Below are 16,632 nucleotides of genomic sequence, written 5' to 3' on the forward strand. Positions count from 1 at the left end.
TATTAAAGAGTACAATTATACAAAATAGAAAGTGATGACTGAAAGGAAAAAGAATTTCATTGCCTTATTCTTGTTGCTGCCAATTCCTAGAGCCAAGTTCTAAAGGTCTGAATGCCAATTATTTAGAGCACAATTATATACCTGGTGGTGGCACACTTAGAACTGGCAGGAAAAGAAAAGCAGCAGGCACGGACCCCAGGGACTGGTCCATTGTACCTAGTCAGGAAATCTGTCCTCAACTGGGTTAAACACATTTAGGACCTGACAATGGTTAAGAGATTTATTCAGACATTTGCCAAATCCAAGACAGCCTCATGAAGTTACTACAAGAAAGTGCTCTGGGATTTGGGTGGGGGCGTGGATCCTTTTGCAACATCATGGCAAGGAAGACTTCCACAACACAAGCTGCCTACGGATTTATCGTTCCATCTTCTTTAAGTTCATCTATGGTCAGAAACGCTGACGCTAAGTAAAGAAATAAGCCCCCTATGAGAGGCTGGAGTAGGTGCAGTTAATCATGCAATTAGAGCTAGAAAAAGAACTAGATTGTCTAGGAAATAGAGTTCCTTTTCTGAAAATAAAGGTTATGAGGAGCTGTTTGCTGTTGTACATTCGAAAAACACAGTAACTGACACTGATGGAGCACCTAACTGTGCCAGGCTCGTGTAGAGTTACACTACACTCCTGATGAAACCAAGCGGGACCCTGTGGGATTCCTGGGCATGAAAGCCTTTTTGTACCCTGTTCCTTGTTTGTAGGGAACAGACTCTAGCCTTCATGACCTTCCCTGAGTCCCAAAGGGCAGATTCAAACAGTTGCTGATCAGGGAAGGGAGGGGATGCAGAGACAAGGGAGGGGCAGTCAAGAAACAATAGTGCAGCCTTGGGGCAGGGTCCTGGTTCCACCTCAAGGGAGACACATAACAATATCTTTGACCTCTTTATGATCGTGAAACCCCCAACAAATGGAGTTAGCATTCTTCATTCCAGAGAAGACCACCTGAGGCCAGATTAAAGAAACCAGAGAAGCTCATCGAGAGATTGCCTGAGACCAGATGAAAGGAGTGCAGGCCCTGCACATACCCTAAATCCTATCAGCAACCCCACCATTGAACCATTGCTATAAAACTCCTTACCAAATTCCCCTGGGTTGGGACACACAGTTTTCAAGGGAAGGAGCTCGCTGTGTCCCCCTTTGCCTGGCAAAGCAATAAAGCGATTCTTTTCTACTTCACCGAAAAATCTGTCTCTGAGATTCGATTCGGCACTGGTGCACAGAGGCTGAGTTTTCAGCAGCACTGACAACCTGTATCTCATTATAGCAACCCTAAAAAATACATACTATTGTGATGTACATCTTACAGATGAAAAATGTAAACCACAGAGAGGTTAAGTAATTTACCCAAGGTTAAACAGCTAACATGGGGTAAAGAGACCATGTGGTTAACTGCCACACTATATGCACCATCTTACTGTGTGATACTGACAAATTTAACTAATCAAATTTTGTCTGCTTCTCATAAACTGGAAAAACAAACCCTTGTTAAAAGCTTTAAGGTAATGATCAAATCATACTTCCTCTCTACTGAGCATAAAACTGTAACTGAGTAGGACACTATGGGGCCTTCCAGGGACAGACCTCTCCCCAATATCCTGTGCTTTAGCTTCTCTCTGAAGTACCTAGATAATAGTATCTGATACACAGATGCTAAAACCCACACCATGTAGCCCTCCAGACTACTGGAGCCTAAGGATTGATAATGTTAATCCGTTACCTCACTATCAACTGATCAGAGAATTGCCCAGAAGCTGATCACGAACCCTGGGATGTCCCTCTGTCACCCTGTCTTTAAAAGTGCTTTGCTGAAACCCTTCAGGGAGTTCGGGGATTTTGAGCACTAGCTGTCCTGGACTCCTTGCTTGGCGCCCTGCAGTAAATGCTACACTTTGCTTCACCACAACCCGGTTTCAGTATATTGGTTTTACTGCACGCAGGCGAGTGGACCAAAGTTTGGTTCCGTAACAAAACTAAAGATTTAATTAATCCAGATAACAAGATTATACTGTAAAAACATATACCATAAGAAAAGAGGAAAGGGAGGTACTATCTTGATGAAAACCAGGGTGGGGAAAAGCCAAAGTTTTCCTATTAAAAACAGAAATTGAAATGGTACAGATGGCCCAAGGTTTTTTAATTTTAAACTCATAAAACTTGTAAAACGTTTTATATCTACAACCCCCTCCCCCAAGTAGCAATAATGCTAAACGTAGAAATAAACTTGATGCAAAACATTTGTTTCTGTATATTTCCTTCATGTCACATTTTAAGATAGGAATGTACATTTTCCTAGTCAAAATCCCCCTTGCCCTCTCTCACAGGAAATTGTGCCAGGGAGTGGGAGAAGTGCTTGGCGGGGCAAAGAGGATCTGGAACATAGGTAGGTAGGACCCAGCCTGGTTGATGAGCACACATCTCCCTGCCAGAGCTAGGAGAGAATGCTCAGGCTGGGTTGGGTTGAGAATGTAAGAGACAACTCAAAACAATTTCAGAAGCATTAGAAAGAGTGTGCCTGGCTGGCTAACTCCTTTGATGATGGGCTCCAGTGGAGGGGTTGTGGGCAGGGGTTGGGATGGTGGTTCACCTTTACCAGGAGAAGGAACACAATGGAAGCTTCAAGTCCCTAACACAGTAGTAGAAAACTAACCTCTCAACTATGAAAAATCTTTCGTAGCAGATAACTGCTAATCAAAAGTAGTTTGAGCTGCTACCACTATGCTGGGCCCGGGGCTTGCAATGAAGCGTAAGGCATGGTCCTTGTGCACGTGCGCTCAGAAGTCCAGGTGAGGACGATGTATAGTCAAATAGACACACAAATAAGAAAATACCTTAGTTACAGACTAAAGTGATTTCTGCTAAGAAAAAAGCCTGCTTATGGAGAGCATATAACAAAGGAAAGTGGCCTGTGTTGGTGGGATATTGAAGTTTTCCCATTTGAAAATCTTTTATAGTGATAGAACAGTTGGTAATGTAACTGAACTACTAACACTGAAAGCTACCTAAGAAATCCATCCATTATAGTAGATGACACAGAGGTTTCTGTAAATATGAAAGGAAAAGAAATGAGCTCTTGATAGATTTATTGAGATTAGCACTGCTAAGTAGACCAGACTCTAACAAGCAACATTTGACAAATCTTATTCTTGTCGTTTCATTGAGTCCATGTTCTCATGTTGTTATGAAACCAAAGTTTCTTAGCTGTTTCCAATTGTAATACCCAGCTGTGGCATGGGGTACTTTATTATTTATCAGTTCTCACAAATCTCCAACGAGGTAAGCTAATGTTCTTAAATGCATGCCCGCTGAGAGAAATTTTACAAATCACAACACTCTATAGCTCACAGAGAGCTGCATATTAATAAAAGTAAAACTGATTTAAAAATGAAAGAAAACTCTATATTTAATGTATTTTAAAAATATATTTTAAAATAATATTTAGCATAGTTAATCTTTGAGAAAAATTTTGATAACCCTTAATTATTAAATACTGCTATATGAAGGTCGAGGAACTGTAACCATATTTTCTCATAATAAAGATAACACTCAAAGATACCGAAGAAAGGAACTGATTAAAATGGAAAGGGAACTGCTAGTTGCAAACAATAATCTGTTCTGTATTTTAAGCTGTTTCAGTAATAGTTAAGACTGAAATTTCTTTCAAGTTAACTTAAAATACTTTTGTACTTAGCCCCATCTTTATCCTTCAGCTTAACCAGAATATAATAAGCATCATTCTAAGGAGACAAGAACGTGAAGAAATTTTTTCCAGTACTCTACGGATGTTTTTTTTCATTTTCAATGTGTTGAATTCTTAAATTCCAAAAACAAAAAACAAACCAAGAAAAACCCCTAAGAATTTCCAAGTTCTTAAAATATTTCTATTTTTTTAAGAGATTTTGCCAGGAAATGTCTGCCATATTTAAAACAGTATCAGGGCTTCCCTGGTGACGCAGTGGTTAAGAGTCCGCCTGACGATGCAGGGGACGTGGGTTCGTGCTCCGGTCCGAGAAGATCCCACATGCCGCGGAGCGTCTGGTCCCGTGAGCCATGGCCGCTGAGCCTGCGCGTCCGGAGCCTGTGCTCCGCAACGGGAGAGGCCACAACGGTGAGAGGCCCGCGTACCGCAAAACAAACAAACAAAAAAACCAGTATCATTTCTAACTCCTGCTGTGCATCCATAAGCAGGTTGTGGGTTTCAACCAATTCAACCCACCAAGGCCAGGAAACTGATCAAAATGACTTTGAAGTCCCATGCCTACTGAATTTTATTCTTTATCCTCCTGATATATTAGTATGCAAGACATAATACAAAATCTTGATCCACCTGCGTGTGACTAAGTTTGCAAAGACAAGAAACACAACATCACGAGAGCCTGAATGGGAGAGCTCCTAGATGATACGTTTTGGCAAATATGAGGATGCTGGGCTCACCTTTGCAGCACGTCAGGAAGCGCCCACGACTTAGAACTTCGGCATATGTTGGGGTATCGGGTGCTCTGCCAGGGTTGCAGACGCGGCTCGGAGATGTGCTGTCTAAAGCATTGCTACTCAGTCCCAGGCATCAGCAACTGGAAAGGCAAACTCGCGGCCCTCACCAACTGAATCAGACTCTCTGACGAAGGGCCCAGGACTTTGCTTTAACAAGCTCTCCAGGTGATTCTCAGTCTCACATAAGAGCAATAACAAGAACTTCTGGGCCCCTGCGTGCTGGGTGTAGGACTTGCTAGAGACAATAGGTGAAGGAGATGAAGCTCCTCCACACGAGCAGCAGGGGCCTCACTTAGCTTGCAACGCAGACTCTCCTGCCCACAACTCCAATCAGAGCCTGCATTTTAGTTAATTGATTTCCTCTGTGCGCCCGGAGGGTACTCCCTTGGGCAATCAGCCCCTGCCCCCTTCTGCCTGTCTTCTCAAGTAGTAGCTAGAATGCTCTAGGCTTCTTTTCCCTCTTTCCCTTATCAAAATCCCCATTTACCCAACAATTTGCTTCAGCCAGGTGTCAGGGGTGAGAAGTGATTTTTCTGAGCTAATGAGCTTTAGTGTAGAGTTCCTGATAAAACTAATAAAACTCAATGTGTTACTGATTCCTGTAATGTTAGCGTTAAAAAGTTAAGATTTCTGGAGATGCCTATATTTTAAGCCCAAGAATGAATCTAATGGTGGGATTCTAAGCACAGTGAGAAACTGGTAGAGAAAATAAAGGTTCTGTGGGAGCTGGAGTATTTGATATGCTACAAATCAGGCATGAGGGAGGCTGAGCTGGTCCTGGTCTTCCCCCTGGATTCCTTACCTTCCTATTTAACAGGAACTGATTGAACAAAGAATTCACCTCCAAATGGGAGCCTATCAACTCCATTCAGCTATCCCCTAGGTTTGTTACAACTACTGAATCACTCTAGCCAACTGTGAGTCCAGTATTCAAGGTGTTTTAGCGGCTCCAGGAGCCCAGGAATTAACCCAAACTGAGGGCACACCTGGGGTGGGAGTGACTTTGAAGGCCCCATGGGCACCAGTACTTTGCAGCACCTTGTAAAGTCCTGGAACCGCACACTCTTGCGTTCTCCACCCACCCACCCCAGCGCCAAATCTGGAAATCTGTGATCACAGGATGGGATGGTGGCAGGGAAACATGGGTTTAAAAAAGTTTTCTAGGCAATTCCGATACACATGCCTGACTTCTCCAACGGATAATCACTGATCAGTTGTATAAGTTTTATTATTGCCCATGAAGCTTTTATACACAATTCAAGGGTGGCTACACTGTTATTACTGAAATGAGACATATCATAAAAGTACAAGTTTTCTTTCACATATGTGAAATGTTATTTTATACCTCAATTTGATCCATGCATGATTTGAGAAATACAAGTTCTCAACCAAAACATAGGTCCAAGCATGCAAAATCAACAGCTATTCTAATTTTTAATTTTGAAAATCTCTTGAACTTTACTGGCGACTCTTTTAACCCTGCACCGTTTCAAAGGAAAACACAAATTGAAGACAGCTACATTTATTAAACATTTCTTCATCAGTATGAACATCGACAATGCACTGAACATTGCCAGCAAACAGCCTGCTGGGATTGGGGCAATCATTTATTTTCGCTCAAAATTCCCAGTAGGGTTTGAAAATATGTACTTCTGCCAGTTTAACCTTGGTTTCTGTGAGTAAACTAGAACAACTGAAGTAAATAAACCAAACCAAATCTTTTGAATTTCAGTTGTTTACAAGGTACCTCATTGACAGGAAACAAGCCTTTCTGAAGTGGAGATTGTGGCAAATTTTTACAAGACAATAAAAACCATTTTCCCCTTTATATTATAAAAACAATGTTACCACATAGAGAGGGGAAGATTAAATTCACCCATAATCTCATCACCCTAATGTGTCATCTTTTAATCTCTATCCACAAACATGATTTCTACATAGTTGTAACTTGTGTATTTACACAATTTTGATAAAATCACTATTTAAATTCTCATATACAGGACTGTATGTATACTCCTCTTTAAGAAAATTATACAGTGTAAAACCTACAAAATGCAATATGTCCATCAATCCCAAAATACCCAAGAGCTTCAACCTTCCAGACCAAACTACAACTGCATTTCTTTCCTTCTGCACTGGAGCATATGAACTATGACAAGGCTAACATTGGTCTGAGTTCACCATCTGTAAAATAGCATAGGTAAAACACTGCTACAAATTTTTAAAGTTATCTACATCGTTTAGCACATTTTCTTTGTGCAATCTTTATAAAACCTTAAAATTACATCTTAATTATCTCCATACTAATTGAATCAATAATCTTCAATCATTCTTAATTATCATTCCACTTTTCTTGACCTTGTTTTTTAGGCAAAGTGGTTAATACACATGAGAAATAAAGGGCATCTGCACCCAAGTACACTTTCCATGCCAAAGGAGCAAGCAGCACTATTTAGGTAGAGTAGGTTCTGTGATGGCAGAAATACCAGCCTGGGTTTAGCAGATGTCGTCTGTGTGATCTTGAGCCAATCATTTTGTCCCCTTGCACTTCAGGTACTTTACTGTAAAATGTAAAATGAATACTTGCATTCTATCTCTTTGGGGATATCATTGCAAAAACTAGAATATAAGTAAAGCATTTTAAAATCCTCAGATGAAAGGTACAACATGTTTTAAAGATTTCATTTTTATTAGGATTGATTGACAAATATAACTTATTATTAACCTGTATACTAAAAGTTCTCTGTATCATTCTGGTTAAAAAGTAGCAGATGAGTTCCCATTTTCAATGTTTCAAGAACAGGTCTGGAGAGCGCGCTGAACTGGTTTCATTTGGTGACACACTGACATCTAGTGGAGATCTATGGTGTGCTATGGAATACCATACATCCCACAATAACTCCACAGTTCTGGTGGGGGCAAAGAGAAGCAAAAGCACCTTTTGGTCTTTATGCGAAGCATCAAGAAAATATACAAATGAATTAAAAAACAAAGGTACACTTCCTGTATATTTACGTTTTCCCGTGTTCAATTAAAAATACCGGCCAATTCTCAAGACATTTAATCAGAAGTTGTGGGATGATGTGCGGTGGGTAGCAACAAGCTCCTCAGCACTGTAGCTTTGGGAGATGCCAGAAAACCTCCCTCTGATTCAGAGTTTAAAGGAACAACGTAACTATGTGCTCAGCTGCTCTGCTTTTCCTACAACCATGGCGAGCAAAGCTGGAGGGGGGGGGGCGATGGGGGAGAAGACAAGGCAGGGGAAGGGAGGGAAGGGAAGGAGAATGTGTGGGAAATAAGTTTTCTAAGTTTTTCATTACATCCCGTGAGTTAAATTTTGTACCTCTTTGTGGCTAGAATTTTATTAAATCCAGAGGGAGAGTTTCTTTAAGCAAATATATGTGTAACCTTTCTGGCATATCACGAAACATTTATCTAAACCTGCTCCCGTAGTACACTGCATTTACTCTGGAATAAAAATATAAAATAAAATGTTTCTACGATTACACTTAGCTTTCACAAACGTCTAGCACCATCGTTAAAGTGTGGCTCTGTGTTTCCTCTTCATCCCTTCCAAAGACTACGAGAAGCATAGCTGAGTGGCCTTGGGAGGAAGTAAATCTGACACTCATATTTTTAACACGTGACTATTTAAATTAAGATAAACAAATATTCACTGGAAGATTGTCACAGTCACATCAGATCTGCTTCAGTACCGATTTAATTTAAATTCTGCCTCCCCACTTCCCCACCCCCTTTAGTGAAAGTGGGCAGGTCTGAGTGCAGCTGGTCTACTGGATCCACACCTGCCTGCTTCCTTGTTTTCTACCGAGCTTCAACCACTGGATGAGGCTTCTTGACACCACTGTTTAATGGCTTCGTTATTCCAGTGAACAGGAAAGTTTGAAGAGGATGAATTCTGGAAGCTGGAATAAAGAATTTGTTTTATACTGCTGTGTGCTTTTAGCCTCTGGTTCTGGCAGACCCTTCCACCACACCTCTTCTGGAGGAAAAAAAAAAAAAGAAAAAGAAAGAAGAAAAAAAAGAAAGAAAGTGAAAACATCTTACTGTTGGTCTGGAGGAAACATGGGATTAAAAGAAACCTCAAGGATTAGGAAAGTGTGATTTTTCTCTAGAGAAGAACGTGCATGAGTTTGTTCCCACCACACCCAGAATGAGTCTAAATTCTTTAATTCCTTCAGTCTTTCATTTTTGTCTGGGAATCAGAAGAATCATCTAGAAATGATTAGACCAGACCAGCTCTCAAGTGTAAAATCTAGAAGAATCTTACAGCATCTACATTGCTTAATTATAATCAAACACTCTGAAATAGATATGTATCCATTATTGGTCTGTTAAATTTAAAAAAACGAAATATACTCACTTATGTCCTTCTTGGCAATTAAGAGTAAACTCCAATCTTCAGAGCCCAGAGACAAAAACAAACAAACAAAAAACAACAAAAAAAGATGCGACACAACCTATTAGCACAAGCAAAAACAATGTTCTAACAGTGAAGCTTCATGCTGTACTCAAAAATATAATTATCCATACAATTTGCAATTGTATTGTTTTACTGCTTAAAAAAAGTCTCTCCAGACACTTTACACTGCTCAGTGTTTTACTACTAAACAAAATTCTCCCATCATTTTCCCAACATTTCTGCAGTGTTCTTCATTGTTTTTTGTTCAGTTATATAATTGAGGAAAGTCAGGCCCAAGAGAAGTTAAAAAAAAAAAATCCACTGACAGAATAAGACAGTACATAAGAAATTTGAAAGCTTAGTTACTCTACCACAGGCTGGTGTTTAATTAAACTATTTTGACCCTAGAGTTCAGAATCTGAAGACCCAGGAGTTAGAATTGAAATAACTACTATTGCAGTGTTTTACTCATGAAGTAACTATTGTGGATACATCAATGACCTTTAATTACTCTAAGCGCTAATACAACTAAAATTTAAAACTTGTGATCTCTCTATTCATTTCTTTCAAGACAAAGCGTCAAAATATGTCAGGTGGCAACTCTTGGTAATTAGTTTTCATATATGTGTAATAAATACTTTATTTGAAGGTAACGTTTTATTTTGGAAATGATGATTTTAAAGATTCCTGGGCAGGACCCGGACTTAAGAGCTAAGGTTACTATCCCTACTGTGTTAAATAAGCAGATTGCAGTGATTTTCAGAGAAGCCGTGAGTCCTTTGGGTGTAAATGTGTCCTCCTAAGTCACTCTTCTAGTTCCGTTGTCCCAGGTATGCCACTACACAGTAGACAGGAACTGAGTCTTCCAGACATGTTCCAGACAAGTTGTAGATGCTAAAGAAGCGGTGACTCTGAAGTTCAGTCCTTGGGTGTGTTATATGAAATGAATCTAGAGAAGTGGCCAGAGTACCTGTGCACAATATATCACTGTCAGAAAAAGAATTTACAGTAACATTATAGAATCAATAGTAATACAGAATGCCCCAGTCTTTGTGATCTTGGCTTCTCTGGAAATGTAGAAAAAATAGAAACAGGTCTGACTTACAGAATCCGAGGAAACTTTTTATTGATCTCTTTATCCTTCCAGAATTAGGAGAGCAGGCAATACAGTATCTTTAACCCCAGCTCAAAGGAGTAAACCTTTTCCCAAAGCTTAAATGGGATGGACGTTTTCTCCACATCACAGTGCCCTGTCCTAAATCAACCATCAACATCCTCCGTCAACAAACAGAACCCACAACCAAGTGCAGAAGGACGGCGCTTTTGCTGTTTCTCTTCAGATGTCCCCACTGGAGTGTTCTCATGTTGTGGGCTTTTGGCATCCTAACACCCAGTCTTCCCCTAATGATAACCACAGAATTACATAAATCCTACTTTGAAAATACACGGAGAGAAAATACATTTCCAGCAAATCACTAGGAAAGCTCTAACAAGCTGCAAATAAGGAAGAATACAAAACGATTTCTAATTTAAGTAACAAAATACAGGGCAAAATACAGAGATGCTATTTATTGCAATCTTCCAGCCAGGCCTTAAATAACGAAATGGCTGTCTTAGCAAGGTGCCTGAGGAGAGGTATTAACCAGGGGAATCAAATGAAACTGAGGAGAGACAATCAACGTGAGACCTAAAAACCTCTGCTCCTTTAGACTCACTTCAACAACATTTGCAAACCCTCCCCCCCTTTGATGTCAACTCTCGTTAGCCTAACAGTTAACTTTAAACCTGGAAAGTTTTGTGCCCATGTTTAAATGTGGCCGAATACTCGTTAATCTTTCTAGAAACATATCACTATCATGAAAATAAAAACAAGTGGTACCATACGCCAAACTGATACACAGTGCTCATCCACTGATTATGTACTTGCCTACACTTGGAATGTCATTTTATGAAGGCGCTTACGTATAGTTAGTAAGTAAGCTAAAACACTTCCAAATATTCAAATCCAGCAAAAAAAAAAAAAAAAAAGCACAAAGTTGCCCACTCATCACTGAATTATTCTGGATTGAACAGAAGGCTAAATTTCAGCACTGCCAAATGCTATTAGGCACAGAAGCAATGCACCATCTGTCTTGAAGTAACAAGTATATCAATTCAGATATAAAATACTGGTGTGCCAAGCAAAGTATCTTAAGCAATCTATTTTCTGATGCTTGAAACTTAACACAGCCAGCAACAAGGTTATATGCATCAATACTTGAACCGCTAGTAGTAAAAGAAATTATAAAAGTGTCAGAACATCAAAGAGTTGTAGTCAGTCCTATGAGCAGGAAGGCCTTGAAGAAGAGTCAGAAGATTAAGGAAGTTTTCTCAATGAGTCACTATTGCTATTTCTCTGAGAAAATATTTTTAAGTGATAGATAGAACGGCTGCCATTGGCCAGAATGACTCTGGTATTTTACTGAAAACCAGTGCATCTGAACCTACTACTGAAATAGATGCTGCTTCATCATATGGGGGCGTACTGATGTCATGACAGAAAGCTGGACTTCTAAGGAGTTTGGACTGGACTCTGAAAACAGTGGGCAGCCACTGAAGTCTGTGAGCGAGGAGTGTGCTTACTCTGGGAAGATTAATGTGACCTCAGCATGAAGAAAAGATTGGAGTCCTTTGTATAGACAAGAGGGTGACTTAAAAGACTCCTGCAGATAAGGGCCTGAATTAGACCTAGGACTGAAAAATCTGAGAACAGAATCCAAACATGCTATCCTTCAGAAATAAGGTGAAAAGCCAGCAACTATTAGCCTGTATAAGCGTGAGAGATAGTCTAAAGAATATTATGATGATTAATTTAGGTTAAGAAAGAGGAGTCATACCCTATTTAAGTTCAGATAATTAGTTGGGTATAAATGCAATAATCACACAGCAAAAGTACTGTTCAGCAAGACTCAATCAGGAAAAGAGCTGACTAAGTATTTCTTAATTCCTGACTCTCTAGGCAAAATTAAGTGGTTGAGCCAACTGTGATGTTTCGGGTCTGTCACTGACCAGGTTTTCACAGAAAATAAGCTAAGAAGTGCCCCATTTCTTACGTATGAACCTTGGAAGCAGGAAGTCAGGACAGGAGCAGGGAAAGAGAAACACAATAGAAGGTATGAGTCCTGGTCCTTAGCTCACTGCCCCATGGGTTCTCTGGAAATGAAACTTGCCCTTCAAATTCCCTACTTCCTGAGTAAGATAAAGGGACAGAAGGCCTGGAACTGGAAGTGTCTTCCCATGGAACCAGGGGTAGAAGTCAGGGTAATAGGAGTTGGCATCTCTGCATCCTTCTCTCACTACTACGTTACAAAGTAGACCTGGGGTAAACACTGCTCTATTTTCTAGAATCATCTGAATGGGCAAGAAAGGATTTTTGATAAGCCATTTTCCTGAGAGCTCTCTGTGCTTACCTAGGCCATCTCTTTTCCTGACTAGACTTTGATGAGCTCTTTGGGAAATGTAAGTTTCTCCCACTTCCAGCATGTAAAGCAGCATTAGTTATAAATACTTAAATCTGTTGATTTAAAAATTTAAATCTAGTTAAGTTTGGTGTCAAGGTAGATTCCTCAATGACAAGGAAAATCACTTCAAGGAAAGAAAATATTAAGGTACTCAAGATTCAAGTCAGCTAATATTTGCTAACCATACTTGATGAAGAACAGTCATTCCAGACACTAGGGGAATTTTAATTACTTGTTCATGATTAACATGTAACTATAAAATCAAAGGCCCATCTAGCTAAACAATTCACTTAACCATTCATTTATTCTCTCGACAATAAATGACCACTCTCCGGGGCACAGAGGAGTCACACAGACACATGAGGTCTGGTCCCCCCATCCTCCCTTTCGGCCAATAACCACTTCCTACTTCGTGGAGGAGTAGAAGCCACAAGAAAGCTTCCCACTACCACATCTACCCTCCAGCCTGGACCTATCCCCTTGCCCGCTGCTTGTTCTATTAACTAGGGATGGGATGAGATGTTGCATTCCCAGAAAAGGACAATCACTTCACTTGTGTGCTACATCCCATCTTCTCCTGCCTAACTAGTAGAGCTCAAGTTTCGTGAAGGTCAGTACTGCTTTAAGTGGGGATACTGTGCTTCCAAAGAGCTCCTAGTCTATTCAGGAAGAGAAAGAAATGTCCAAGGGAAGTGCAGGGAGTTTTGGAAACACCCCCAGTAAAGCACAAATGATTTTTTCGAGGACATTGCTTCTCTGCCCTACTCATCCGTTTCTCCCTCTCTGTTTATCTTTCCTATCAACATACGGTATAATTCTCCCCCATCTTAAAAAAAGAAAACTACTCTCTATTGCAAAACTGTCAGAAGTCTACAGTTTCTATTACCTTTGGCACCTACTCCAACAGAGCTTTTGATCTCGCCACTCCAACAAAACGATGCTTGCCATCAGTCAGTTGCTAAATAAAATGGCCATTCCGGTCCACATCTGCACCTTACGTGGCTCATCAGTCGCATCTGAAGCTGTAGATCATTCCCACCTCCGTGAAACTTTTCACCTCCTTTTCAGGTCCCCACGCTCTCCAAGGCTTCTCCTTTTTACTTCCTGATTGCTCCTTCCTGGGTTCCTTTGCTGATTCCTCGTGTCTGTCCTCAGCTTCTTAATGTTGGAGTGCCCAGACTTCTTTCTTCTCTAGCAGCACTCATTTCCTTGATGATCTCATCCAGTCCCACAGCTGTAAATATCACCTATCCACTCATGAATCCCAAATGTTGTGCCTGGCCCAGAACTCACTCCTGAATTCCAGGTCCGGATGTCCACTGCTCTGACGCCTCCATCTGGATGCTTAACAGGCACTTCCAACTTAACCTGTCAAAAGTGAGGCTCTTCATCTGTCTCCAGTCCTGCTGAACGCCACCACCCCCCACCCGCCGCCCCCAGGTTCCTCACCTTAATTAACTACAACTCTAGGCTTCTAGTTTGCTCAGGCGCCAAACTTTGACTCCTTTTTACACCACATAGTTAGATCTATGAGCAAATCTTATTGGCTACCTTGAACCAGAATCTGATCGTTTCTTACCATCTACACTAATGCCATCCAGGTTGGAGTCATCAGTATCTCTAGCCTGGCTCCCTCTCCCCTCCCCCCCAAGTCTTTTTCCTAATGGTAATCAGAAATTCTCAAACAGGTCATAAACCTATCATTCTTTGGCTAAAAAACCCTCCGGTGGCTTCCATCTTACTTAGAGTACTACCCAAACTCCTCACAAGGCACTCCACACACTACGCGGCCCTACGTGACCTGTTCAGCTGTCATCTTCTTGACTTTGCCTCTTGCTGTTCTAGTTGCTGCTTTCTCTGCCCCACCTTCTCCGGGCCCTTGCTGGTTTCGGCAAACACTGAGCATGCCCCTGCCCCAGGTCTTTTCATTTGCTATTTCCTTTGCCTGCAATTCTCTTATCCCTCACCATCTTCAGCTCTTGACTCATCTTTTTGGTGAGGTCTTCTCTGATTACCCTTTCACAACTGCACTGCAACCTCCCCCTTCTCCCTCTCAGCACACTCCCTATTTCTCTTCCCCGTTTTGTTTCTGACATAGCACTTACCGTCATACATACACACTTTTCCCCCCTTTTTAAACTTTGTCGCCTTGAACTGGAAAGTAAACGCCCTAAGGATAGGGATTTTTGTGTGGTTTGTTCACTGCTAATCCTAAGTATTTAAACCAATGTTAGTGAAATGAATTGGATCCCTGATTTCTAGGGGCTCGTGATCAAGGGAGGTGACAATACAAATAAAATGTGTCATTAAAAAAATTACAAGGGGTAAGACAGGAATAAAGACACAGACCTACTGGAGAACGGACTTGAGGATATGGGGAGGGGGAAGGGTGAGCTGTGACAGGGCGAGAGAGAGTCATGGACATATACACACTACCAAACGTAAGGTAGATAGCTAGTGGGAAGCAGCCGCATGGAACAGGGATATCGGCTGGGTGCTTTGTGACTGCCTGGAGGGGTGGGATAGGGAGGGTGGGAGGGAGGGAGACGCAAGAGGGAAGAGATATGGGAACATATGTATAACTGATTCACTTTGTTATAAAGCAGAAACTAACACACCCTTGTAAAGCAATTATACCCCAATAAAGATGTTAAAAAAAAATTACAGAAGAAAAAACTGTCCCACATGAATACTTAAAATGACCTTTACTATTTGGGAATTGTGTGGCCAGGGAAAGAGTTCAGCAGAGGGCTAATGTGCTCCTAAAAAACGATAAAGGAATCAGGCAAGGGGTGCCAGCAATATCCCTGCAATACAGCTTTACTCCCTCACCTTGTGTTACTTATAATTACTCTTCTTCATCACTAGGGAGATGAAGGAATGACATGCTCATATAAAGACTTGTCATAAAGCACTCCGGTCTCAGTCCTAGAGAATCTTTAACATTACTTACACACTTGCCCCGGAGTATCAGGACCTCTCTTGGTGACCAACAACGCTCAGTAACCTGTTCTCCATGGGTTTATCTCTCTCCCCTCTCAGTGTGAGATGGGCCTGGAGCAGTAAGCAGCCAACATACCTGAATTTGCTTAGCCAACTTACAAAATACTCATGTTACAATGAGAAGGCGGAATTACACTTCTGGAATTAGGGAGCTTCTACCCTGTCACCTTTCAATTACACCTATTGGCTCAGGAATAACGGGGCAATAAAGAAAAAAAGTGACCTGTTTGGTTCTTTGTCCTATTCTATCTCCCTTTCTCACAGAAGATAGAAGTGGGAAAGAAAAACCAAATGAAGAGATTTGGATAATATTTCAATGACTAACTTTCAACACTCCAGGACTGCCCCCTCCCTTTGTACTACTATACAGTACAGTATACTTGTTCCTCTTCCCTAAAATATTTCTCTTAAAAGAAATTTTTTCAAAAGCTACCACTTTTCATTTTTCCTATCAGATACCCCTAAAAGAATACTGTAAGCAGACACATATATTCCATTGTCTTCTTCCTTTTTACCAGTAAAAAGGAATAGGAGAAATATATCATTTAAGACAGTAATGATAATGGGAAATGATGTACATTTTGTAGGACAGAAAGCATTTTGGTATATTTAAGGACTTTTAAAATTACAAGATTCATTCTCCATTTAAAACAAGTAGGCATTAAGTAGGTTATGAAAATAACCCATTGCTACTTCTCACATTTCAAGTTTACAGGAATATCACCTACCAAGTATAAAGCACTGAATCAGTATGATGGGGGATTAAAGAAGACATGACTTATATGCTTTACATGGTCCCTGGATAACCTTATGGAGAAGATTACACCCATGATATAATATTCATTCTTTCAGCAAACGTATATCATGTTATATACTGGGCTAAGATACAGAGACAAGGACTATAGATATTATCCTCCAAAAGCTCACTATCCAGAAGTATGCATAAAGTGTTAAACTGAATATAATAAAGTATCAAAATGTACGCTAGAGATATTGGATATTCAGAGTAGTTTGAAAGACAGTAATTATTTTCAAAGCATCAAATAGTATTAAGAATGTTTAACATCATATAGATTAGATAAAACTTACCTAATTATTATACTAATATTTTCATAGCTAAATCAGCAGGGACATCTGTTTGATTTCTCATTCAGTAGAAAA

The 16,632-nt window shown here is 40.5% G+C and overlaps 1 protein-coding gene across 1 annotated transcript in view; it reads right to left on the bottom strand.

Annotated features, from left to right (window-relative positions):
* Nucleotides 1–5,755: 5,755 nt before the first annotated feature.
* UBE2E3 (ubiquitin conjugating enzyme E2 E3) overlaps nt 5,756–16,632 on the bottom strand; it is a 103,754-nt gene continuing 92,877 nt past the window's right edge. The window contains exons 6-7 of the mRNA XM_067741337.1: nt 8,930–8,965; nt 5,756–8,471 (exon numbers count right to left, since the gene is read on the bottom strand). Coding sequence (XP_067597438.1) covers nt 8,371–8,471; nt 8,930–8,965 — 137 coding nt within the window. The 3' untranslated portion in view covers nt 5,756–8,370. The remainder of the gene's footprint in view (nt 8,472–8,929; nt 8,966–16,632) is intronic.

This window comes from Pseudorca crassidens, chromosome 6 (assembly GCF_039906515.1).
Source record: "Pseudorca crassidens isolate mPseCra1 chromosome 6, mPseCra1.hap1, whole genome shotgun sequence".
In the NCBI taxonomy this organism is placed as follows: Eukaryota; Metazoa; Chordata; class Mammalia; order Artiodactyla; family Delphinidae; genus Pseudorca; species Pseudorca crassidens.